Genomic DNA, 25,967 nt, shown 5'->3' with positions numbered 1-25,967 from the left:
AAACACATGTTTCAGGATTAAAATTTTAAGAGTTCCTTGTTCTGGGAAACATGCTGAGAGCTCAATTCTAGCCTGTAAAATACAAGAAACTAGATCTAATATAAACTTCATATTGGGTCCTTCAAAATTTACCAGAAACTGGCTAAAATGTCCCAATATAGAAGAAATGACCATTCCAAATCATGAAACAGCAGGAAATCCTTGACGGGATCTTCTGGAAGTTGGGGACAACCAACCTGAGATTGTTTATATAAATCAAAGTGTTGCCTCTTTCCTATTTGCTTGAATTAGAATAATGTTCACAAGCATGAACCTTTGTAGGAGCACAACGCAAATTATGACAAGAGGAGAGGAACTTAGTGTAGCTTCATCACACCATAACCATTGCATTGAGGGAATAACTACATTTGGACATAATAACCTTTTACGCACGGGTATATTACCCAAGATACACTGTCAAACAAAGATCCTCAAAGTGCTTCACATACTCTGAAATGACCACATGCTCACCACTTCATTAAATCAACCAAAAAACCTCTATGTATTGTTCTTTGCGTACTAATAAGAAACCTGCAAGAATCAACCTCTACAACCATTATGTATGGAGGGCAGCAACAGGTAGCTTTTTTATGGACAAAGGAGACAATATGAGTAACACATTACTCCCGGGTTAAAATTAATTGCATTAGAAACAAATCACATAAACAGAAATTGTGAATAATAATAATGATAATACTAACAATAATGATAATACTAACAATAATGATAATATTAATAATAATTTATTATTATTATTATTATTATTATTATTATTATTGTTATGATAATCATTATTATTATTTTTATTATTGTTATTCTTATTGTTATTCTTATTGCCATTGTCATTGCCATTGCCATTGTCATTCTCAATGTCATTGTCATTCTCAATGTCATTGTCATTGTTATTGTTATTGTTATTTTTATGGTTATTGTTATTATTCGGAACATTAATTGTGATTAGTTGACTGTTCTATTCCATTGGTGCGACAAATCATAATGCCAATTCCATTCAAGAGCCAATCTTTGTTTCTAGACAAGAAAGGGAAATCCTTCCAAAAGTTGTAAGATCTCTAATTGATAGTAACCAAGTGAAAGAGACATACGTTCATACCTTTTCAGGGCTGTCATATGCTTCTCCAAGTCTGTCAATTATAGGCTTCTGCATTAGGAACCAGAGTAATTATAGTCATGCTCAATTAAATATACCAATTAAGGTAAATACATCTCAAACACCCCATAGACGCTGTGCATTAGTTTGTCAAAACCAACAGTGGCAAAAAAGAAATGCATTATATTGCCATATTGTTGTAATAATTAGCAGATGGATGAAATAAGAAACCTTTAGCATTGCAACGAAACCTGGTGATCGATGAAATGCTGCAAGAATAAATTCGCGAAGCCTCTTCCTCACCTAGGAGAAACACAGGACACGTAAGCAAACTTTCTGCATGAACATGAGCTAGCATGATTTTATTCCTGTCTTTGAACTCATCAAATATTTACCCTGATAGAAGCAATGCCAAGCTTGAGAATTACTTGCAAAAATCATGTTGTGAAGGAGTGAAAGGAAGCACTACTTTTAGGCATGTGTCGAACTAAATAAAAGTCATCAGTGAAAAAAGGAATATTTAAAGGAAAGTATACAATGAGATTATTTATCCTTGGCACAAGGAGGTCACAATTAATCTTGATCATTGGATGTGAAATTTGATGGCTGCATTTATTTCAGACCAAGCTCAAACTTCAAAAGAAGTTTTTTCGAACTTTGTGACACACCCAAGCTATCAGATTTCACATAGGATGGTCGTAAATTGTAACCTTCTTGTATCAAAGGTAAATGGTCTCATTGTATACAATCTCTCATATTTAAACAACATTCAAGATCCCAACTTTAATCAAGGAAAAACAAAGAAAAGAACACAATGAATTGCAATTAATGCGTATGGACCATAAGTGTTGGAGCTGAGAGCAGGATTGGTAATTGGTACGGGGAATGCCGAACTGCCATAGGGTGAAAGCTCTCTGGGGTTAGGATAGATATGCGTATATTCAACAAATTAAGGAGCTAGAATCCTAGGATACCCGAGAGCTATGTCACAGGCATCGGGGTTCTGACTTGGAGAGATCCAAGCTCCACTACACATAAAATGAGATCAATGCCCGCTAGATCCATTATCATACACCTTAGCTTATTGCCAATGCCATAGTTATAGTACTGCAATTTACTACGATACAAGAATTTATCGATATCATAAATAGTTTACTACGATATGAAACAGTAGTTTATTAATACCATAATTCTAGTATAACACAATATGATATGCACCACAATTTAACATATTCTGAAGAAATAAATTATAATATCTAGGAGAGGAGCAGTAGTTCAATTAATAGTATAGCTCCTCTCATTAGAGTGATCCTACAGGCATGTAGTCCGAGATCTCATTTTATGAGGAGCAAGATCCCCATTTATGTAAACCAAGCTCCCTCTAAGATCCCTTAGAGAAATCGTGGGATCAAGTTCATAAGGTGGCACCTTGGCCTTATCTCCGGTTCCCACAATTATCATTAAAAATTATACTCATGTGCATTCTTCTCATATTTGAAAGAAGGAACATATATTTTTTTTTCTCAGACACAGTAGGCAAATTCACAAAAAAAAAAAAACTAAGCAATTTTTGTGAAGTGCAGAAGTTGTTGTTTTCCAATAAAAGAGAACATATTCTTAAAGAGCCTTGATGAGCATGAAAGTCGCGTGTAGAGACCTAAGACAATCGCATACTAGTGAATTCCACGTATACTTCAGCAGCAGTACTAGTCGTGGTGACTCGGGAAGTCTATGAGTCAGTCTCACGCACACACATATATAGGCAGACATGCAAGAACAAATGAGGAAGATAGAAGCAGTCTCATTTTATATAGGCAGCTTCTATAAAATACAAACCTCTATGAAAACAAACGAAAAAAGGAGAATGCAGAAAAAAGATTGTTGCACACTCATTTTTTTTGTATTTTTGGATTTCAATTTCAAGTTTTAAGGGCTTCTATAAAATAAAAAATCATAAATTGTAAACGACCAAAAGATAAAGGACCAAAATTTTCTTTTTTTAAAAAAAAATAAACGAAGAAAAAAGCAAAAGGCATTTTTGTGAAACCAAAAACTGGATGTTTCATAATTATATTACTTTAAAAATTTACAGCTCAATAGGCTGGACTGGCCGAGAAAGGTTTTTTCAACCCTATCAGATTTGGCTTTTGAGAAAAGCCTCAGATATTGATTTCTCATTTTGCTCGACAAACTGGGACTAAGCCGATAAAATAATTTGCGTGTCTTCACCATTTATTCCTTTAGCAAGAATAGGGTTTCTCATGGCAATCCATTTGTCTAATGGTATTGCATTAGGTCGACAAGCACAAGTAGTAGCTCCTGTATCAATTAGTGCTTCTAGCTGATAAGGTTTGTAACAAGGAACTATGGGAGATAAAAGAAAGGGTAAACAGCCCTTACTACCTCATCAGAAAAAGGAAAAACTTTATGAAGCCAGGGAACATTCAGTTTAGAGAGCTTAGACAAGGCTCTCAACCGCATCAACATTTTGCTCAAATCCTAAATACTCAACGGTTATCTTTTAAAGATATTTTGAGATTACAAGAGCAATTATGCTAATCCCAAACTAAACAAGTTGCGGATTTTTACAGAAACCCAGATATCACTTTTGAGTTCTATCATGAATTAAATGCTCTATGGAAATACCATATTTTATAAAATAAGACACGATTTAGAAAAAACATGGAAAATTTTTTTGAGTTCTACCATGAATTAAATGCTCTATGGAAATCCCATATTTCACAAAATAAGACACAATTTTCAAAAAACATGGGAAAATTTTTTGAATTGTTAGCAAAACAATAAGTTAAAACCAGGGATCTGCAAAACCTGTCTCTTCAGATTATTAAACAAATGGACTGGGAAACAAAATTTTCTTACAAAAAGATAAATAATTTTCTACAAATTTCAAAACACCTGGATGGCCAATCTAGAGATCCTATATTTGAAAGAATTAAAAGAATTTTCCTTTATGAAAAACTAAAACTAGAACTCCCATATGACGTTTTTCATGAGCATATTGAAAATAGGCTAAAAAAGCCTGAAAGAAATATAACCAGAATACTAACAAAGTATTATGGTAATCTTATTTTTATGAATCCAACAAAAACCCAAAAAATTATATTTTTCCTTAACCATGACGATTGGGAAATTGAACCAATCAAATGGGGACTTGTGGATAAAATCATTTTTGACAATCAAGATCCGATAACATTTAAAATTTTTCCAAGGATAATCAAAACTATGATTCATGAAACTACCAAAAACTGGAAGTTTCATAATTATATTACTTTAAAAATTTACAGTTCAATAGGCTAGACTAGTCGACAAAGGTTTTTTCAACCCTATCAGATTTGGCTTTTGAGAAATGCCACAGATATTGATTTCTCTTTTTGCTCGACAAACTAGGACGAAGCCGATAAAACACTTTTTAATACAGAAAACTACTGTTCAAAAAACCTTGAGATCATAAAAAATGAGCTCAACAGACCAAAATATTACTTGAAAATGATGAAAGTTGGTTCAGCGTTACAGACGGTAGAAGGCTGTTCATAACAAATTTTGAAGTATCCTACAAAAGAACTAAATAACAATTGGCTAAAGTCCAAGAGTTCTTGGATAACTGTATAAACACCAACTGGACGTCCCACAATATCTAATTCCTTTTGATGAACCAAAAGGACCAAATAGTCCAATACCAAGCTTCAGCTTTGACAGTGTAGCCGAAGCCAATATACAAAATATGATGGAAGACTGACACACGTAAGCAAGATGGGACCCGGGATAAGACTAAACCAGTACATTCCGAATAAAGAAGACAGTATGCAAAGATTTTCTTTAATAAAATATATGCATATGCATGTAGTCTACCTTGCAATAAATGCTAAACCACAAATGCAAAAACATCTACCTTGTAATGAATGCTAAAAGAGCAAAATAGGTCTTCCTTGCAATGAATGCAAAAAGCCACGAGTTTTTGCATAAAACTATTCAAAAGAAGGAATCTTCTTTCATGCACCCTCTGAAAGACCACTATACAAGTGAGACTTACAAAATGATCATGAGAAGGGCGATCGACTACAAACACTATTCAGCACATGAATCCATAGGAAAGTATCGAATAGTAAAAACGTTATCTTTTTGTGATGATTCACATGACCAATTACTGCAGCCAACAGTAACCATCTGAAGAAGCATCAAATTATCTACAAAGGCTATCACCTTAGCGGAATCGAAACTTTTATTTGAAGTTAGGATCAAGCCCTTTGCCTATAAATAGAGGATACCCCTCTCAGTAAAAAACCAGAGTCTCATTCTAGCTCTCTCTCTCCCTCTCTCTTTGCATTATTGCTTTATGACAACTACTTCTCAGTAGTTTGTATATCCCTGTATTTAGTCTTTCTCTTTATGTAAGAGTCATTGTAAGAATCCATCTTATTAGTAATCCAAGTACCTGTATTTTGGTGTTCCGCAACAGATTGGTATCAAATCTTAATGAATCACCTTGCAAGGTTGTGCAAATATAATTTAAAAAATTTTCATTATTCCATTCACCTTTTTTCTGTATTATAATTATAGCCATAGACTGAGCCCAATCATCGATTGCTTGATCATATTCATTATATGGGATATTTGTTAGATCTAGATAAGTACCCCAACATCCAACTGAATTTTTGTTCATATTTATTGTTAAAATTTCTTCTTTTATATGATCTGTTGAAGATGAATCGCCAAATGTTGCGAATTGCTCTTCATCCAATTTTCTTTAAAATTCATGGCTAGTGTATGATTTGGTTTCAGGGTCTAATTCCAGTGGATCTGGATCTTCGACCTTCTTTTTACCTTTCGAATAGATATTTTCTATATCAAATTCACTGTTTGAATCAGAAGTAGTTTCTTCAAGGTCAACAGTTTCTGTAAAATTGCCTAAAGCAATTTAAACAGTCTCTTCATCACTTTCTTCTAAAGAAATAATAAGTTCATAATTAAAATTTGTCAAGAGTTTTTTGTTGCTCGAAAAAAGCTCTTGCATCATTTTTTGTAATTTTTCTCTTTCTCAAATATCTGGTTGTTTAATATACCGGGTTTTCTAGTATTCCAGAATTTCCTTGATAGAGTTATATGATAATGAAATTCAACCCAGACTTCTAAATTGGAAAGATCTACAAATACCTAACGATTGGCTAGTTCAAAATTTTACTGAAAATAAAAAAATTATGAACCAATAAATCTTTAGATCACTGATTCTAGATCTAAACCAAGAAGATCAGTAGACATAGGCCAATTATCTCGACAAGATCATAGGTTTTGAAATACGAATTCTTTCTGCTTTACAAGAAGAACAAAAAGCTTTAGTAATTTCAAATATGAGTATTGGAAACCAAAACATAATCTTCTTTAATAATCAAAATAAAAGAAGATACACTTATGTCTTAGCACAATTGAATTTCAAAGGACACAAACCTTATCAGCTAGATGCACCAATTGATACAGGAGCTACTACTTGTGCTTGTCGACCTAATGCAATACCATTAGACAAATGGATTGCCATGAGAAACCCTATTCTTCCTAAAGGAATAAATGGTGAAGACACCCAAATTGATTTAAAAGCAAAAAATGTTCCAATATGGCATGGAAATCATAAGTTTATTATTCCTAAAATCATATGTTTTCCATATATGCATGGAGATATAATTCTAGCAAATAATTTTTTGCATGAATATTTGCCAATGGAAGTTAGCACTAAAACTATCACTCTAACTAATAATTCATCAAAACTATGATCGACATACTTGTATAACATAAGTATCGTCGTGAAAAAGGATTTACGCCGCTATAACGTGGTGAAAGCACGTCTACAATTTTTAATTTAAATACTTCACATTGGATCTATAAAATTCTAGAAACAAATTTTAGTGAAGACCCCTTAAAATTATGGTCACGGAAACCTCATTACTGTAATTTAAAGCTCAATGACCCTAATAGGATTATTAGAGTAAAACCAATGGTCTATACTAAACAAGATATTGATGAGTTTTCAGAGCAAATAAAAGATCTCTTAGAAAAGGGATTAATTAAGCCTACAACAAGCCCACATTCTAGTCCTGCAATCATGGTGAGAAATCACAATGAAATTAAAACAGGAAAAGCTAGAATGGTCATTAATTACATACGGCTAAACCAAAATTTAGAGGTTGATGGTTACTTTTACACCAAGAAAAGATGTGTTAGTTAGATAAACTAAACATGCAAAATAGTTCAGTAAGTTCGATTGCAAATCAGGTTTCTGGCAAATCAAACTGACCGAAGAATCCAAACCATTAACAACATTTAGTGTCCCTTATGGATACTATCAATGGACTGTTATGTCTATTGGATTATGCAATGCACCACAGATTTTCCAAAGATGGATTGACAACTTTTTTTCTGACTTTAAAGATTTCTGTGTTGTTTACATTGATGATATTTTGGACTTATCTAAAACAAAAGAAGACCACAATAAACATTTAAAAATAATATGTGATAAATTCATAGAAAATGGAATTATCCTTAACTCAAAGAAAATGAAAATAGAAAAAACTTCTATTGACTTTTTAGGAATTATTTTAGACCAAACTGGAATAAAACTTCAAGAAAATATTATTTCCAAGATCAAGAATTTTCCTGAAGATTTAAACGACAAAAAACATCTTCAAAGTTTTCTTGGTTTACTTAATTATGGAAGAAACTTAATAAAAGATTTATCCAAAAAAGAAAAACCTTTATTGGAAAAATTAAAACAGAATAAACAATTCTTTTGGTGTGAAAAAGAAGCAGCAATTATTAAACAAATAAAAGCTGATTTATTAAACATTCCTCCAAGTTACTTTCCAAAAGATGGAGAAAAACTTATACTTGAAACTGATGCCAGTGATGGACATTGGGGAGCTGTTTTAAAAGCATGTGTAGATAATAAAGAATTAATCGGTGGTTACAATTTTGGAAAACTTAAACCAAGTGAGATTAACTATATTACCTACGAAAAAGAGCTTCTTGCCATAAAAAATGGCTTAAAAAGATTTCATATTTTTCTCGCTCCCGAACAATTTCTTATTAGAATTGATATTCACTCAATAAAAGATTTTCTTAAAATTAAAAAAGGAGAAGAATATCCTAGAAGAATCAGATGGTACAATTTTATATGTCAATATACCTTTGAAATTGAACATAATAAAGGTATTAATAATGTAATTGCTGATTTTCTTAGCAAAGAAAGTCCCTAAACAAGGAACTATGGGAGATAAAAGAAAGGGTAAACAACCCTTACTACCTGCTCAGAAAAAGGAAAAACTTTATGAAGGGATCCCTAAACCAGGGAACATTCAGTTTAGAGAAGCCTCTCAGCCGCATCAGCATTTTGCTCAAATCCCAGATACTCAGTGGTTATCTTTTAAAGATAATTTGAGATTACAAGAGCAATTATGCTTATCCCAAACTAAAAAAGTAGCGGATTTTTACAGAAACCCAGATATCACTTCTGAGTTCTATCATGAATTAAATGCTCTATGGAAATCCCATATTTCACAAAATAAGACAATTTATAAAAAACATGGGAAAATTTTCTGAATTGCTAGCAAAACAATCAATTAAAACCAAGGATCTGCAAAACCTGTCTTTTCAGATTATTAAACAAATGGACTGGGAAACAAAATTTTCTTATAAAGAGAAATAATTTTCTAAAAACTTCAGAACACCAATCCAGGGATCCGATTTTTTAAAAAATTAAAAGAATTTGCCTTTGGGAAAAACTAAAACTAGAACTCCATATGACGTTTTTCATGAGCATATTGAAAATAGGCTAAACAAGCCTAAAAAAAATATTACCAGAATACTAACAAAGTATGATGGTAATCTTATTTATGAATCCAATAAAAACACAAAAATTGTATTTTTCCTTAATCGTAACGATTGGGAAATTGAACCAATCGAATGGGGACTTGTGGATAAAATCATTTTTGACCATCAAGATCCAATAACAATTAAAATTTTCCAATGATGATCAAAACTATGATTTATGAAACTACCAAAAACTGGAAGTTTCATAATTATATTACTGTAAAAATTTACAGCTAAAAGGTGCCCACACAATCATCATCATCATCCAAAAGCCTTATCCCAACTCTTTAGGGTCGGGTACACGAACTCTATTCCGCCATTATGCTCTATCAAGGGCCACACCCTCAATAAGACTATATGTCACTATATCTTTTCTCACTACTTCCATCCATGTGCTTTTGGGCCTTTCCCTTGATCCCTTCTACTTCGACCAAATTGCACCTCCTAACTAGTGGTGTATTAGGTCTACCATAGTTACCTGAATCACTCACCAAAGGTCACGAATCCTATTTGAAACTCCGATTTGGCGACTCCGACAAGGAATCTTCATAGAACCCGTTTCTGTGAAGTCTGGAATCTCAGTTTAATCTAGATTCCAACACTAATAGAATCTCATTTTCAATATTTACTCATTTTTTGTTCCGCAATTGGTGAATCTTGATTCTAAACTTGTCAAAATTGGCTTCCATATTTAACGATACTTGATTCAATTTTCTTTTAATCTAGATTCCTGACAACAAGTATCACATTTCGTAGATGCAAGAAACAACGAACTAATCAAACATTGAATCTTGTTTCCACCCTTATAGAACCTTGATATGTTTTTTTTTAGACTTGTAATTCTACATAATCAAATACTAATATTCTAGATGCATGAATATGTGACTTGTAAATGAACTCAAACATTTATGGTTTTTTATTTGAGTTATTTGGAAACCGGAATTGGATACGATTATCTTCCATGGTTCATGAGTGCTCAGAACAATAATTCTATGAACGCATTGCTGAATTTTGGTTCCATAAATTAACATTTGTGTGCAAAAGTCTAAAGTATCTCCATCTTCCGCACACGAAACAAGTGAGCCTTCAACTGGACCCACCCTAAACTCTCCATTACCTTCAGTTGTCACACAAAAGCTCCTCGCTACAGCCCAAAGGGGCATAAGAGGAAAGAAACTGTATCCCTCCCTTCCCACACGCCAAAAAAGACAAAAGAACAAAAAAAACAAAAACAAAACAAAAAACAAAAAGGAAAAGGATCGAAAAAAAACAGTTCTCTTTATGGGCAATGTTCCCATTAAGTATGTAATGAAAGTCGTGTAACAAAGGTATTGTATCTTTTACTTTTTAATTACATGTAATATGCAATCTTCAGCTATTGTTCAATGTCAAAATCCCTATAATATTTATCCATGTGCGTTATTTTTCAATCTACGCAATATGTAATGTCCTACTAACTTCTATATCTGTAACTACTTGTCCATGTGTCTGCTTGATGCTTGATTACAAGGGGGGTATAAATCTCTATTATTAAATGGGTCGAAACTCGAATCCAAACTGTTATGAATCTTGATTCCAATTTGCATTGAACCTTGATTTCAAACTGGTACGAATCTCGATTCCAAAGATGTCAGAATCTTGATTGCATTAATTAAGGAATCTTAATTCCATATTGGTCGATTCCAAATAGGTCGGAAACTCAATTCCATAGAGTTAAGAATCTCGATTCTACCTATGTAGGAATCTCGATTCCATTCTGAGCGAATCTTGATTCCTACGAGATAGGAATCTCATTTCCCACGAGTCTTGTACAAACATCAATTCTAAAAACAAGAATGTTCTAGCCGGATGCAACACTGCAACTCTTATTCCTAAATGTTTCAGATTCAAAATCGTTTCCAACAACTATGAGGTCTACACTACAAATGGCTAGCCCACATAAGTCTACTTTCCCTCATCTCATCACCTATTGAAACATACCTAAGTTCACTCAAATGTATTGATTCCAAATTCTATCATTTTCTTATCTTGACAATCATCCATCTCAACATCATCTCAGTTACACATCCCATATATATATATATATATATATATATATATATATATATATATATATATATGTGTTGTTTCTTGACCGCCCAACATTCTATCCCATAAAATATGGCTGGTCTTACATCTGTCCTATAGAACTTCCCCTTAAGCTCATTCGTTATAACATAGGTTCAGGATTCATGAAAAGATTTGGTAAAGTTTTATACTGGATGTCTACTAACACAACCCTTCTCCTTTACCCAGGGTAGGGACAAGCATGACCGGCTTCGGTCCAGCCAAGGCGGAGTTGGTTTCCACACAATATTTTCAGAAAATCTGCAGCACCTAGAGTATAGAAGTTGATTACACATGCAATCTTTAAAAAAGTCAAAGATACAATTTAACTTAAACCTACCAATCATAACAAGCAACAGCTAACCCTTGCAACACCAAGCCCTAGAAGCAGCAGTGCTCCTATAGAATCAAGAATATACATAATTATTCATTATTTCAAATATGTATTAAAGAAGTGCAGAAGAGCAAAGTATGTAGGAATGATGAAAGCTCATGGTTAACAAGAGGAATTGCTACAGTCCTTTTTAAACTGTGCACAAGTGATGAGCCAATATTCTTTTCTGCAAATGGATGCAGTAGTGTCTGTCAGGAACTACAAGAATCAAGTACTTGATTAACGTATAAAACAATACTTACCCATCAAGAAAAGCATATGAAAACAATACTAAGGACAATATATCACAAATAACACTGCAGTACCCAGAACTGAAATATCGTAGTTCATTCACATACCTTAGAAGCATACAGCTTGTCAGGAAATAATGTGGAATTTCGTGCCATCAATAATGGAATCAACGCACATATCAATGCTACAAGGCCATAAAAAATCAAGGATTTTGTAGATAATGCACCTTTTAGAGAAAGAAAGTGATACTTTAAACCTCAAAAATACAAAGGAATCAACATACAGTCGTTGACCTCCCGCAGAGCTATGGTGAAATATATATCAAGAAATCGTGGTGCCATTTGGAGCGCTTGTCGTAGCCTATCAGATTGAGGTGTACCAGTAACAGCCTGCAAAGCTGCAGCCATCCCAGATGATACCCAGTGGCGTTCCTGAGATAAACAAGTGAGGAACGAAATGATCTATGAGGCACATGAAACTGAAACAATCTGAGAACGTAGGAACACCACAAAATTGTAAATATAATACATGAAACAAAGATATATGATCATCATGTTTCCATTTTCAACAAAATTATGAGTATCAGGTTTTGTCACTCCTATGAGTCCCATGACATTAGAATAGTATGAGAATGTCAAAAATCAATTGTTCTTACCCCAGAACATCATAGCCAAGACAACATTTCGCCCGACAACAAGAACTTCCCTATTTCATGTTGCATTACAAACATGTGATTCTTAACCTTAACTAATCATCCAAACTTCCTTGAAATATTTTTACAATCACCATGAACACCAAAATATTAACTCATTTGTAGAATATAGAGCTAGCATATCCTATATATATCATTAGTGAACTTCTATGCATTCAATAACTATAATGACTATATTACTATTGGTAACTATCTATAAGCATTTGCATAAACAAGTCCTACTATTGGAAACTGTCTATAAACATTGCATAAATAAGTTCTACAATTGGGTCTCAAAGTAACTGAAATCATAATCCATAGATATTTGAGACGAGGTTTCACACTAGTTTGGCTGGAGATTTCATGGAGGTCGAAGCAAGATTCCATATTGAACGAATCACACTTCCCTATTCCTATGAATCGATGTTCTATATGTTGCAGAATCATTATTCAAAACCCAAACAAAATGAGAGTCCTTACATGTACAATCATGTATCAATCGACGTGGTATCAAGATTTAATCTTTGCTGGAATCCAGATTCGATATATTAGGGAACGTCTACCCACAAATAATGGGTTCAAGTTTCTAAAGATGCGTTGAAACGAGATTCTGAAATTAAGGAATAGAGATTCCTTGGTTCCGAGAAACGGTTTCCGTAAAAATTCCTCAACAGAAACGTAGAATCGGGTTTCAAAACCAGAATGACAGGGTGAGCGAAGAGATTCCAGTAACTATGGACGAAACCCAAAGACATGTTCCAAACTCACTTATATCAAAATTTTAAAACCCATGCTCAACTCTTCAGTATAAATATAGTTCATATCAATCAGCAGATGCATATGCCAGGACTCAAAATTGGCAAGCAAAGCAACGATAATATATACAATTCACTAATTAAAATGAGCATGGCAAGAAGGGATTCAATTTGGGCGAGTTTGCAGCAAACTACTGGCTGATCCCCAAAAGTTGGTCTACTTGCATCATAAAGCACTTATGGCAACTGATAAATCTTCTGAAGATAGACGCAAAAACATTTGAATACCAGACTGAAAAGACAGATAAATATATAATTGGAAAAGAGGCTTACAGCAAGCCCATCATTTTCATCCTTAAGAAGGTCCAGAAACACAGGATCTGCAACATCTATAGATCCACTGTCATCATCTCCAGAATCTCCTCCTCCATCTTCTATGGTTGAACCAGTATAAGCTTCATCCATAAGTGCAAGAAGCATCTGCAATAGAAGAAAGCTGCACATAATCATGAAGATGGCAGATTCAATGTATCCAAAATATAATACATGTCTAGAGTTCTAAAGACGACCTCAGGAGCTGCACTCTTCTGGATTGAAGCAATGTTACTCCCTATCAGCGATCCTGAACTGCGTTCAACCTTTTCCAATGCCACCACAAGAACTAAGAGCACATGGGAAATGAACATTCCTCAGAGTGCTATTGCATCATATCGAAAGGTGAACAATATATGCTATTATGTTAAAGCTGCACCCATATAATGACAAGCAAGAGCTGCTCCATCCTAACATATATAGAAAGCCTTTTAAACAATTTGTCGATGTCTATTTTGTAAGTGTGCATACAGAAGCATTGCATCTGTGCGCCCACAAAGGAATCACGGCACTTTTTTCCTTTCAGGTCATTAAGCTGAGATCAGCCCAGTTCTCTACCCATATATTAGTTGGACCAACATAGTGAGGAATGAGAAGCAAAGCCCATTAGTACAAATATTCCATTTCCCCCATGGAGAGAGAGAGCATGTGTAGGAATCAAGGCGATAAATACTGAGCAAGTTTGGAAAAAATTTGCACTTGCTACCATGTACATGCACATCAAAAGCATGTCTGTTAGATCCCACAATGACGAACTTTTAAGAGAGAAAAAGAAGCCACCAAAAGAAAGAGAGAAGGAACTCACTTGGTAAATCCACAAGTGATTGAAAAAGAGGAAGAAATGACCCTGTGGCCACCATTCCTACAAAAATCTTTATGAAGGATTTCTCTAACCTGAAATTCAAAACAAATATAAACTGGTAATTCAACTCCAAATAACCTATCCATTTCAGCTGCAGTATTCCTCATCAATACTATTGCCAAAAACATTTCTAATAAAGGTCTTCAATATAAGAAATCATACTAAAAAATCGGATGTGTTCCACACTAAGAGAACATTAATTCACAGAAAGGAAATTGCGAATGACACATATGGAGAACTCCTGGCTTACAAGGAGAACAATATATACAGTACAACAGAACAAAAGGGATGTGTCATATTTCAGCTTAACATGTGCATGTGTCATATTTCCGCTTAACATGTGCTCTACATATCAAGCAAAATTAATCTGGTATCGAGAACCCATACATGTAGAGAAGGAATGCACAAATTGGACCCAGATCACAGCCCACTCAGGTACATACGTTGAAAGCAACGTGAAATTTGACACCAATGAAAATCAGAAGCCAAATTCCAACTTCCTAACATCAATTCTACTTAATAATAGAGGCATGTCAAGTTTGCTTGTATGACTGAAACAATACAGAAAACTCGATTAACAAAGAAACTTTGGTACATAATTACATTCGAAATGCATGGTTTGGAAGGTTCGTGCATGTAAGGATGTACGAATACATGGAATCAGTTCACTCCCCATTCAGGGGTATAGGTTGTAAGACGTGCTATTTGGCACCAGTAATAAAGTGCTTTGAGGAGACCAATGAAGAAGCCAACTTGCAAGTTCCTAATATCAATGCTACTAAATAAAAATAAGGGAAATTCGCAAAAAATTACTGTTTTTTTTTTTGGAACTAAAAAAATAGTCCCATGTATTTCATATTTTACACTCAAGTCCCACTTTTTAAAGTATGTAGTTTATCTTAAAACAATCTTGTTTTTTATGTTAGACTAAGATCAAATTTGGTAAGTTGATAATTCTCACCAGCACACACCTGTCAAACTATTTAAAAAATAAGTTAAAATAAATAGAATTACCAAAGCACCCTTGAATATTGTCGAGGTTTGAACTGGCCTGGCTCCAAGAAGTTGCTCTAGCCTCACTAATTCCGGTATGATGGAACTCTTTCTCAAACTTAGTCTCAGGAAGAGCAAGTTTCAGGCTACAAAAAAAACTCCAACTTGTCAAATCCTCCCTAAAAGCTTGGAGTTCCTCCCTTCCAGGAGATATCTCACAGTCTAAGAATACTCTGTTGACAGCCACCCAGACCTTAGACGTGAAGGAGGAATAGAGGCCTCTTTCGACCTCTAAGGCAAGCCTTAGATCGAATATGAAGTTGGACTATCTCACAACCCTCAAAAAAGAAAAGTTGTACTAATACCAAAGGTCCCGAATTAATTGGCGTTAAATCAGGAGACCAGAATACAGCCTTCTTTCACAGGATAGCTAACTATCGCAGACGAGATAACTCCATCTCCATGATTAAGGAGGACAACCTGATCTTGGACTCGGACCCAAAAATTGAATGCTCCATCCTTAAGTACTTCCAGAGCCTCTATTCGGCCACGTCGTATTCTCGACCAAGAATGGGTAACAGTGATTCAAAAAGCGGACTGCCCAACGCCTAGGCGGCCGCCTAGGCAGTCCAAAAGGATCTGAGCGCATCGCCCAGGCCTAGGCGGGTGCCCCAGAGCCCAGCCTAGGGCGGCCGCCCAAGGCCTGCGCCCTGCTCAGAGGCGAAAATGGGTTTCGATGGGGACATTTTTTGTCCATTTGTTTGACACTAAAGAGCCAAAAAATGGGGTTTTAGGTTCATTTGAAACCTAAAACTTATTGGAGCCCATTTTAGAGAGAAAAAGCCCCGAAAAAACTAGTTTTTTGTGAATTCTTTAGGATTTAAGGGTTTCTTAAAGTTAACAAAAATTGATCAAAACATCACCTATTGATATTAGATTTAAATTTTGATGTTTTACAAATCTATTGGGGATTTTTTAAAAGATTTTGAGTCTTTTAAAGCATCTTTGAGGTGGAAGTTTGAAGATTGAGCAATCAAACTCAAAGTGATTTTTTTTATTGCTTTAGTAAATTGCATTATTTTTTCGATGTCTTCTTCGAGATCTAATAGGAGTGGTGATCCCGGTTGGAAATATGGCTACAACCCAAATCCTAATGATAAAATTTGCATAAGATGCAAGTTTTGTGATAAGGATACAAAAGGGGGCATAAACCGGTTCAAGAAACATCTTGTCGGTATCAGGGGGGATGTTGTCCCATGTAAAAGGACTTCTGATGCTGTTAAAGAGGAAATAAACAATTTTTTGAGTATGATAAAAATGAAAAAAGATGAGAGATTTGCCTCTATAGCAGAGATTAGGTTTAGGGTTCAGGTCAATTATGATAATGATGAGAGTGATGAGGAAAAGATTGGGAAGGGATGTCAAGAGGTTGAACAATCCATTATTAGGGGAAAGGGAAAGGGAGTTGTAATTGCTTCTGGTTCTGGTTCTGAGACTAAGAAGCCTCGAGTTAGAGGCCCTATGGATAGTTTTTTCTACCTTGACCTGACCCTGAGGTTGCAGGAGAGAAAACAAAGAAGCAAACTACCATTGAAAATAGAATCAAGAAGGAAGAGAGAGATAGAGCTGTTTATTATCTTGCTACATGGTTTTATGAGGTGGGCATTCCTTTAATATCGCTCGCTTAAGCAGCTTCTATACGACGGTAGAGGCAATTGGCCAATTTGGCCCTGGGATGAAATCCCCAACCCCATAGGAGCTTTCAGAACCTTTTTTAAAAAAGGCGGTGAGTGTCACGAAGGAAGCTATAGAAGTTAAGAAGGATGCATGGGCTCAGTATAGGGTTTCTATTATGACTGATGCTTGGAGTGATAGGAAGGGAAGATGTCAAATGAATTTTCTTGTGAATTGCCCTTTAAGGACTACTTTTTTTAGGTTTATTGATGTCTCTGATCATATCCATGATGCCCATTACATATTTCAAGCTATAGAGAAGGGAATCAAGGAGGTTGGGGAGTATCTTGTTGTATAGGTTGTAACAGACAATGCTGCTCCTAATGTTGTTGCAGCTAATTTATTGCACATAGCTTATTCTAGAATCTTTTGGACACCATGTGCAGCACATTGTATAGACCTCATGCTCGAGGCTCTTGGCAGTTTAACCGAGATATCAAGTGCAGTGATGAAGGCCAAGTTAGTTACAAATTTCATCTATAGCCACCATCTCACCCTCAGCATGATGTGTAGCTTTACAAAGAAGAAAGAGATTGTGAGGCTTGGGTTCACGAGATTTGCAACCTGGTACTTATGCCTAAATAGCATACATTCGAGGAGAGTGCAGTTGAGGCAAGTGTTTACCTCGGATGATTTGCAGGTGGTCTAAGGATCAGGTTGGGAAGAAGGTGAGAGATATTATCCTTTCTAAGGCTTTTAAGCGAGGGGTAAAGGGCGCTCTTAAGGTATTTTTTCCTCTTATCAAAGTCCTTCGTATGGTTGATAGTAACAAGCCTTCTATAGGCTACATATATGAGGCTACAGAGAAATGCAAAAGAGAGATAGCCCAAAATTTCAATGATGACGAAACCCGCTACAAGCCTGTTTGGGGGATTATTAATGAGAAGTAGGACAGGCAGCTACATCGGCCATTGCATGCAACTGGTTATTATTCGAACCTAGCTTTTTTTTTATGTTGACAAGGATATAAGCACAAATGACACAATTATGAATGGATTTAATAACTGTGTAGATATGCTAGTCCTTGATCCTGATATGCAGGATATTATATGCGCTAATGAGCTGATAAATTACATGTGGTCATTAAAGTCTTTTGGGAGTCCAATGGCGATGAGGCAAAGGACCAAAATTGATCCAAGTATTGATAATATTCTTAAGTTCATCAAGTTCAAGTAATCAAGTAATCCTATTATTTATTTATAATTTTTTTTGATATCTTTGCAGCCCATTGGTGGAGCCAACATGGGTGTGGTTCTCCAAATTTACAAACGTTGGCCATTCAGATCTTAAACCTAACTACTTCTTCATCCGGTTGTGAGCGCAATTGGAGTACTTTTGAAGGGGTAAGGTCGTGGGTAATTTGTATAATTTTATAAATAATACATGAACCATAGATATTAGATTTTAATTAGTTTCATTTGATTTTGCTAGATTCCTACAAAGAAAAGGAACAAGCTTGAATCAAAGAGGTTCAATGACATAGTCTACGTCAAGTACAATCGATTCTTGAATGACAGGTTTGCTAAGAGAGATGAGAGACCCCATCAGATCAAAAAATATGGACAATGCTATGGAGTGGTCAGTTGATGAGGATGAGATCAAGGGGTATGAAGGATTGACATGGGACATGGATGCTTCAGGGACATCAGCTGACCCTCCAAAAGCCACTAGATCTTCTGCAAAGAGAATAAGAGTGGAAGAAGAGGAGGAAGAAGAGGCAGATTCAAAAGAGACGGAGGAAGACGAGGACGACCAATATGTCGAGGAGGGTGACAACTCCGATGAATATGATGCCAATGCAGCGGACCCAAAATTTTTTGATGATGAATGAAAGATGAATGATGAATAATTACTAAACTTTGAACATTGATTGAAGTATTGAACCATTGAAGATTCTTTTGAGTCTTCAAGTATTACTTTCATAGTTTCATAATTCAATTTGGTTTTCTTCCTCATGGTGGTTTACTGCAGTACTGGTTTGATACTATTAGGTAACTTGGTTTGATAATTTGGTTGGTTGGTAAATTTTAAGTTTTAATTGGATATGGCGTATGAACCGACTTATGGATTATGGTTATGCTTATGGAGTGCGTGCTAAATGCTAATATGTAGTATAATTTGAATTATGATGTGCCCAATATACCTAATTTTTATTTTTATACAATATATATAACTGACATAACTGCATAATCCTTTTTTGGATTCAACTAGGCCGCCCAAGTTCTGGGTGACCGCCTAGGCGCTGAGCGGCCTGGATACCCCAGGCCGCCTAGGACCCACCTAGCGCTTTTTGAAACACTGATAGGTAATCTCCCATTCCGATCTCTTCCATCTCACTGGGTGGATTGGTTGGAACGCCCTTTCTCGGAGGCCGAAATCCTCAAAGCGATTGAGGACCTAAGTAAAGACAAGGCCCCCAGCCCGGACAGATTCCCAATCGCCCCCTTTAAAACCTTTTGGGGTACCTTTAGGAACGACTTCTTGCTTTTTTTCGAGGAATTCTTCCATTGGGGAATACTGCACAAAGCCATCAACGCCACCTTCATTGTGCTTGCTCCAAAGATTGAAGGGCTGAGGAATTAAAGGACCTTCCTCCTATCAGCCTGGTTAACTCCACCTAAACAATCTTTTCAAAAGTGTTGGCCTCCAAACTCAAACATGTTCTCACACTCGTCATCTCCCCTTCACAGTCAGCCTTCATCAAGGACTGGTAGATGCTAGACGGGGTGCTGGCACCCCATGAGTGCATACACTCTCGCCACCATGGGAAAAAACCGGCCATAATCTGTAAGATAGACTGGGAGAAGGCATACGACCATGTGGACTGGTCCATCCTCGAACTAGCTTTGCTGAGGATGGGTTTCGGAAAGTGGCGGAGGAACTGGATGAGGGGATGCTACTCAAATCCTTTCTTTTCCATCCTCATCAACGGGTGACCTAAAGTGTACTTCCCCTCCTCTCGAAGTCTTTGCCAAGGCGACCCTCTCTCACCCTTCCTATTTACAGTGGCAGCTCGAAGTATTCAGCCAGTCCATTTCACGCTTGTATCAAGAGGGATTCCTCTCTAGCTTCAAGAGCAGCAAGAATGGCCCGAGTTTATCTCATTTGCAATACGCAGACGATACGCTAGTCTTCCTGGATGCAAACCTAGAGGAGGTCGAAAACCTCAGACTCTTTCTTATCTGTTTCGAGCATGCCACGGGGTTTAAAGTTAACATGGCTAAATCCAAAATGATAGGGGTAGGCCTATCCAACATCCAAACCAGGAACCTCATCCCCTCTTGGGTATGCCATTGGGACTAGGGAAGCCAAAGACAGCCCACGGGTCCCAAGTAATAGACAGAGTAGATCGGAGATTGACAGGATGGAAAGGAAGGTACCTATCCTTTACAAGGAAAATAACACTTATCAAAGCAACCCTAGCCAACTCCCTCGTTTACCTCATGTCGTTGTTCCATATGCCAGCCTCGGTAGCCAAACGCCTAGATCAACTGACAAGGAACTTCCTCTGGTCAGGTGAAGCAGCATCAAATAAGATCCACCTGATTGCGTAGGATAAAGTTTGTCTACCGAAATAACAAACCAACTCACAACCAGGCGCTCTTAGGTAAATGGTGGTGGAGATGGGCTACGCAAAACAGACAGTTGTGGGCCCAGGTCATAAGAAGCAAGTATAGTATCCCACCCGACCTTTGGCTACCGGAGGGTTTCCCAACGATAAGGCGCTCGGGGGTATGGAAATCGTTGCTCTCCTCCCTCCGACCGTTTAAACAACATATCAGGTTCTGTTCTAGAGCCACGGATAGGGTGCGATTTTCGTCTGACCTTTGGTTAGGCCACACCCTGCTTAGAGAACGATTCCCCTCCCTATTTGTTGTAGCAATAAACAAAGCCTCCCTGGTATCGAAGGAAATAGTACCTTCAGGCAATAGCAGAGTATGGAACCCATCTTTTAAGAGACCCCTCACAGATGAAGAAACATTGAAGTTCATGTCCCTCTCGGACTCCCTCCACTCTACCTTCCTCGCCCTTTTAGGGCCAGACACCTTGGTCTGGACTCCATCGCCTACCGGTTCCTTCACGGTGGCAACCTTTTATAAGAAACTCTTGCAGCCTTCTTCCCCCCTAACCCGAACCCGGTGCTCTCCAAAGTTTGGTCATCCATAGCCCCCCCAAACGTTCAAGCATTCCACTGGATTACGTGCTCTGAACGCGCACTCACGATAGACTTACTCTGGAGAAGAGGTGTCCAAACCCCTAATGGATGTGTCATGTGCCTAGATGACGAAGAAACAAACCCCCACATGTTCATTCACTGCCAGACGGCACTCCAAACTTTGGAGTAAAATTATCCAACTCTTTGGAATATCCTAGGTCACCCCCCCTTCAATTCAAGCGCTGACTTCCTATTCCTTCAAGGCGTACTGGCCGAGGTCGAGTAAGATCCTCTGGAAAGCTGCTCTAGCTGCTACGGTGTCGTCCATCTAGCTAGAAAGAAATTCGATAATTTTCCATGGTATCAAAAGTGAACCCCCAGTTTTGTTCCAGAAGGTAACCTCCATGGTTATCTTTTGGGCTTCCAATCACAAACTATTTACTGGGATTTCGGCGGCTACTTTTCTTCGCAATTGGGTGAACCTCATCCAACTAACCCCGCACCGCAACCCAAGAGTATCGCACTGGCACCCACCACTAGTGGGTGAGATTAAATTCAACTTCGATGGATGCTCCTTGGGCCGCAACCATAACGGTGTGGTCATCTCATCATTCTCAGAATACCTTGGCGACAAAGACTCACAGTCCGCAGAGGCCACGGCCTTATTTATGGGAACTAAGACATTCAACCCCTCCTGGAGCCTATGCATGTACATAGAGAGAGATGCCAAAAACGTAATTCTATGGGCTGCTAGAAAGGCCCCTCCTCCTTGGTACCTAGCACACATTTTTGATGAAATTGAGCACACTTGCAGGGTACAAACGTCCCATGGACGCATATTTGGAGGACGTCCAACAACTACGCAGCTCGTCTCGCCAAGGAAGCAGCTAGGAACTACCCTTCTGCATATGTATAGAGGTGCACAACACGAAGATTTAATCACTAACACGACGAGGAGGCCGCCTCCTTCTAGATTCTTGTCTTCTTCCTCGTACCGAGCAGTTCATGTAAGCCCCTTTCTCTTGCCTCACGGGAATGTTAGAACTAGTATTCTAGAATAGGTCACTCCCTAGTGACCAAGTTTTAGGTTGAGAGTCCCAGTCTGTGGGTTACCTCAACCCTTGCTGCTGTACAACTCTTACTATTATAATGTTAACCAAAAAAAAAAGACTGTCCTTGAGGACATTCTTAAAGCCAGGTAGCAAGGCATTAGAAAGAATTCTGTATGACGAGTTGACAAGATTAATTAGGTGGAAGTACTTAATTTCACTGCCATTTTCCACCTTAAGGATTAGAGCAATAAAGTAGAGTTCATCTCACTGCCAATAATTCCATGGTTGAAGAATTCACTGCAAAAGGCCATAAAATTTGGGGAGCAAGTCTACTAGAAGCCAGAAAAAGTAGACACCGAGAAGCCATTGGGGCCTGGGGTTGTATCTTTCCAAAGGTTCAAGAGCGCTTCAACCAGTTTTTCTGCATGGAAAGGCCTTTCGAACCAAGAGGCTCGCTTAGAAGAGAGATTGAAAGGTAGGAAAGATGGGTCATAGCAAGACAAAGGCCTAACTGTTTGGTGAGAGATTATGAGAAGAAAAGAAGATGAAAGCACCAGCTATGTTTCAGGTGGTGAACAAGGTAGAGATTTGGCTGATGAAGTTACCCCTACATATAGAGCTAGCAGTTTTGTGGAAAAGGGTGGGGCAGTGCTTCTGTCGCGAACTAAAGGTCATTTGATTCTAGACTACTAAAACCAACAGATCTCTTCCTTTTTGAGCAGGTCCATGAGTTCGAGTTGGAAATCTCTGATAGACAATTGAGAGTCAGAAAAGAGGTCTGGCCTCTTCGAGGAAGTCCAGCACCTTAAATTTGGAGAGAGGAGTTTCTAGGTGTGAAAAAATTAGAGTGGATCCTCTGACTCCACTGTTTAATATTCTTTTTGAGAAAAACAATTTTTTGCCCATCCAAAAACCTCGATAGACAACTAGGTATAGTAAAAAGGTTGTTGAAGTCATGTTCTTCCATCATAGCCAATGTCAAATCTAAAGGATTTAGGCACAGAGAGAGGAGGATTGGTATATAGAAAAATGGAATTGTGGTCTGAGGTTGGACTGTGGAGGCTACAAGAATGGGTGCCTGGGAAAGCTTCTTCCCAGTCCTAAGAAACCAATTAGCAATAAAGCTTAGCAAGGGCAGGCTGGGAAGACCAATTAGACTGCGTAAAAGCTCACTTGAAAAGGAATTTCTAAGAGAGAGTTCCGAAAAATGAAATTTGAGAAACCATACATGATTAGGGCCTGGGGGAGATGCCAGAAGGGCAGCAAATTTTATAAGTCTATCTAATCACGTTGAAGTCACCCCCAACCACACATGGGAAGAGGCGAACATAACAATATCCTCCACTTCTGCACAGAAGGTAGTCCTAAGATGGGATCTATTTGGCCTATAAAAAGCTGTGAATTTCCAAAAGAAATTGTTGTTTCTGGAAAGTGAGATGGTCCCCACTGAATGGGTGAGAAGAGAATTAGAAGTTTGGCGGTAGAAAACCCAGATAACCCACTAAATATTCCTATAGTGACAAAACACTGAATCATTGTTACCATAATCTCTCGCCAAGCTTGCGATTCCAACTCGGAATCCCAATTTTCCAATTCCCAAGGAATCTTCACAGAATCCATTTCCTCAAAGTAAGGAATTTCGCAATTCCAAAGGAATCTTCATGGAATCCATTTCCTCAAAGTCAGGAATTTCGGATCTAACACATATAAAACATCGTATTGATTCTCGATTGCGCAATTGTTGAATCTCAAATTCTACATTAGTTGAATCTAGATTCCACATATAATGATACTCTCTCCATCAAATTAAAAATACAAACAAAGAGCCATGAACTAAATTTAGAACCGCCTATAAGAAGCATCAAGTAAGAAACTTGATCTATAAGATAATGGAATCTCAAGTCCATTTATGAAGGAATCATGATTCCACATAGTTCGATTCCAAATAAGTTAGAAACTTGATTCCAAAGAGGACAAAATCTTGATTCCATATATGTAGGGATCTCAATTCTACTTGGGTCAAATCTCGATTTCGAAAAAATAGGAATCTCGTTTCCAGCAATTCCCTTGTACAAACACTGATTCTGAAAAACAGGAATCTTGTAACCAGCTGCGATTCCACAATTCAACTCGATTTGGAATCACGGGCATTTCCAACAACTATGATCTTAACTAGCTTACTTAAGGCCTCAGCTACAATTGTGCATAAAAAAGGTCACAGAAGATCATCGTGTCGTAGCAATAAAAGCTCCCTAGGCCAAAGACAGAGAAAACTTCAACCTTCACTGCATGCTTCAGCTTAGAGGGAAGGACCTTCACTAAGATCTTATACACACTGCTACTCAAACTAGCATCTGCAACCTAGAAAGTGTCAAAAAGAAAACATCTTACCAAAGGGCCACAAAACTTGCACTAGTAATGTTTTGAGGAGGCAAGGAGAGCGATTGAGCGGGGGAGATGGAGAGGGAAGATCAAGCAAAATGGAGAGGAAAATACAATTCAAAGGGTGATAAGTCAACTGCATTGCAGGAAAGCTTCATCAATGGCAACCAAATGAATCATGATCATAATTTTAGAAGAACAATCCGGATCATTACATGAGAATAACGTAACCAGAAACACCATGAATGATAGTGTAATGAATAGTCTGAAGATTTCAAATTTTTAAATAGAAAGAGGAACATATGTGGAATAACAGGAGTGGCATACAGTGACAATGGGAATCGATTTATTAGGTACTTCTCATTAAAGCATCTTTTTCTTTTTTTTTTTATAATGTTAACCTTGTATTACTATAAAAGATGAAGTATACAGCAGAAAGAGGGAAGAGAGGACCGAGAATACCTTCGAGACAGGTATGTTAGTCTAAAAGTAGCCAACAACCCTATATAATCTATAACCTTTTGAGGCGGCTGTAACCAAAAAAAGGATACACAAAAAATTGGGCTCATAAGCTCGCCCTTTTACAAAAATGTACAACCAAAAAACTAGTGTCCTTGGAGATCTCGAAGGTCCAGTGCAAAAAAGGAGGCGGACCATTCATTGTCTTCCAAGTGTAGTCGTCGTCACGCACCATCTTTAGCAAGAAGGTCGGCAAACTCGTTCGACGTCCGCCAAGTATGCCTCCAATAGACGTTGGTATCCTTGCATAAGTGGTAAATTTCATCTAAAAATCTAGAAAGGTACCAAGGACGGGTGGTGGTGCCTGCTGCCCATGAAAGAATGTTTTTTGCGTCTCCTTCCACCACTAAGGATTGGCCCCAAGAAGGATTATAAAATTTTAGGCCCATAAGGAGTGCTAAGGCTTCGGTGAATTGTGAATCTCCATGTCCAACAAATTCTGAGTATGTTCAGAGAACATTTCGATTGTGGTCACGGAAAACTCTCCCTACTCTTGAAGGGCCCGGGTTTCCAATAGAACAACCATCGAAGTTTAGCTTAATGGCAGTATCTAGAGGAGGTAACCAGTTGTGAGGTCGCCGAAGCTTGAGAGGCTGAATTCGGATAATATTGGCCCATTGTCTGAGGAAAGAACTCATAGGAATCCCACCAAAGGTCCTATGGCTGGAGGCCCAAAAGGTTACAAGGGATGTAACCTT

At 37.3% G+C, this 25,967-nt stretch overlaps 1 protein-coding gene across 9 annotated transcripts in view; it reads right to left on the bottom strand.

Moving 5' to 3' along the window:
* Nucleotides 1–25,967, bottom strand: part of LOC18421486 (AP-5 complex subunit zeta-1) — a 63,879-nt gene that overhangs the window by 7,445 nt on the left and 30,467 nt on the right. For 2 of the 9 annotated variants that reach the window (XM_006826471.4, XM_088860060.1), the window contains 7 exons: nt 14,377–14,465; nt 13,769–13,860; nt 13,533–13,679; nt 12,037–12,184; nt 11,861–11,937; nt 1,379–1,450; nt 1,151–1,198 (listed from right to left, as the gene is read on the bottom strand). In XM_006826471.4, coding sequence (XP_006826534.1) covers nt 1,151–1,198; nt 1,379–1,450; nt 11,861–11,937; nt 12,037–12,184; nt 13,533–13,679; nt 13,769–13,860; nt 14,377–14,465 — 673 coding nt within the window. Of the gene's footprint in view, nt 1–1,142; nt 1,199–1,378; nt 1,451–6,610; nt 6,665–11,468; nt 11,721–11,860; nt 11,938–12,036; nt 12,185–13,532; nt 13,680–13,768; nt 13,861–14,376; nt 14,466–25,967 lie in introns of all 9 variants that reach the window. The other 7 variants (XR_016050566.1, XR_016050564.1, XR_016050563.1 and 4 more) reach the window with 7 other exon arrangements.

The sequence above is a fragment of the Amborella trichopoda genome, chromosome 2 (assembly GCF_054954075.1).
Source record: "Amborella trichopoda isolate Santa Cruz 75 chromosome 2, AtrichopodaSantaCruz75HAP2 v2.0, whole genome shotgun sequence".
NCBI classification, from domain to species: Eukaryota; Viridiplantae; Streptophyta; class Magnoliopsida; order Amborellales; family Amborellaceae; genus Amborella; species Amborella trichopoda.
This window is presented reverse-complemented; position numbering and strand designations above follow the sequence as displayed.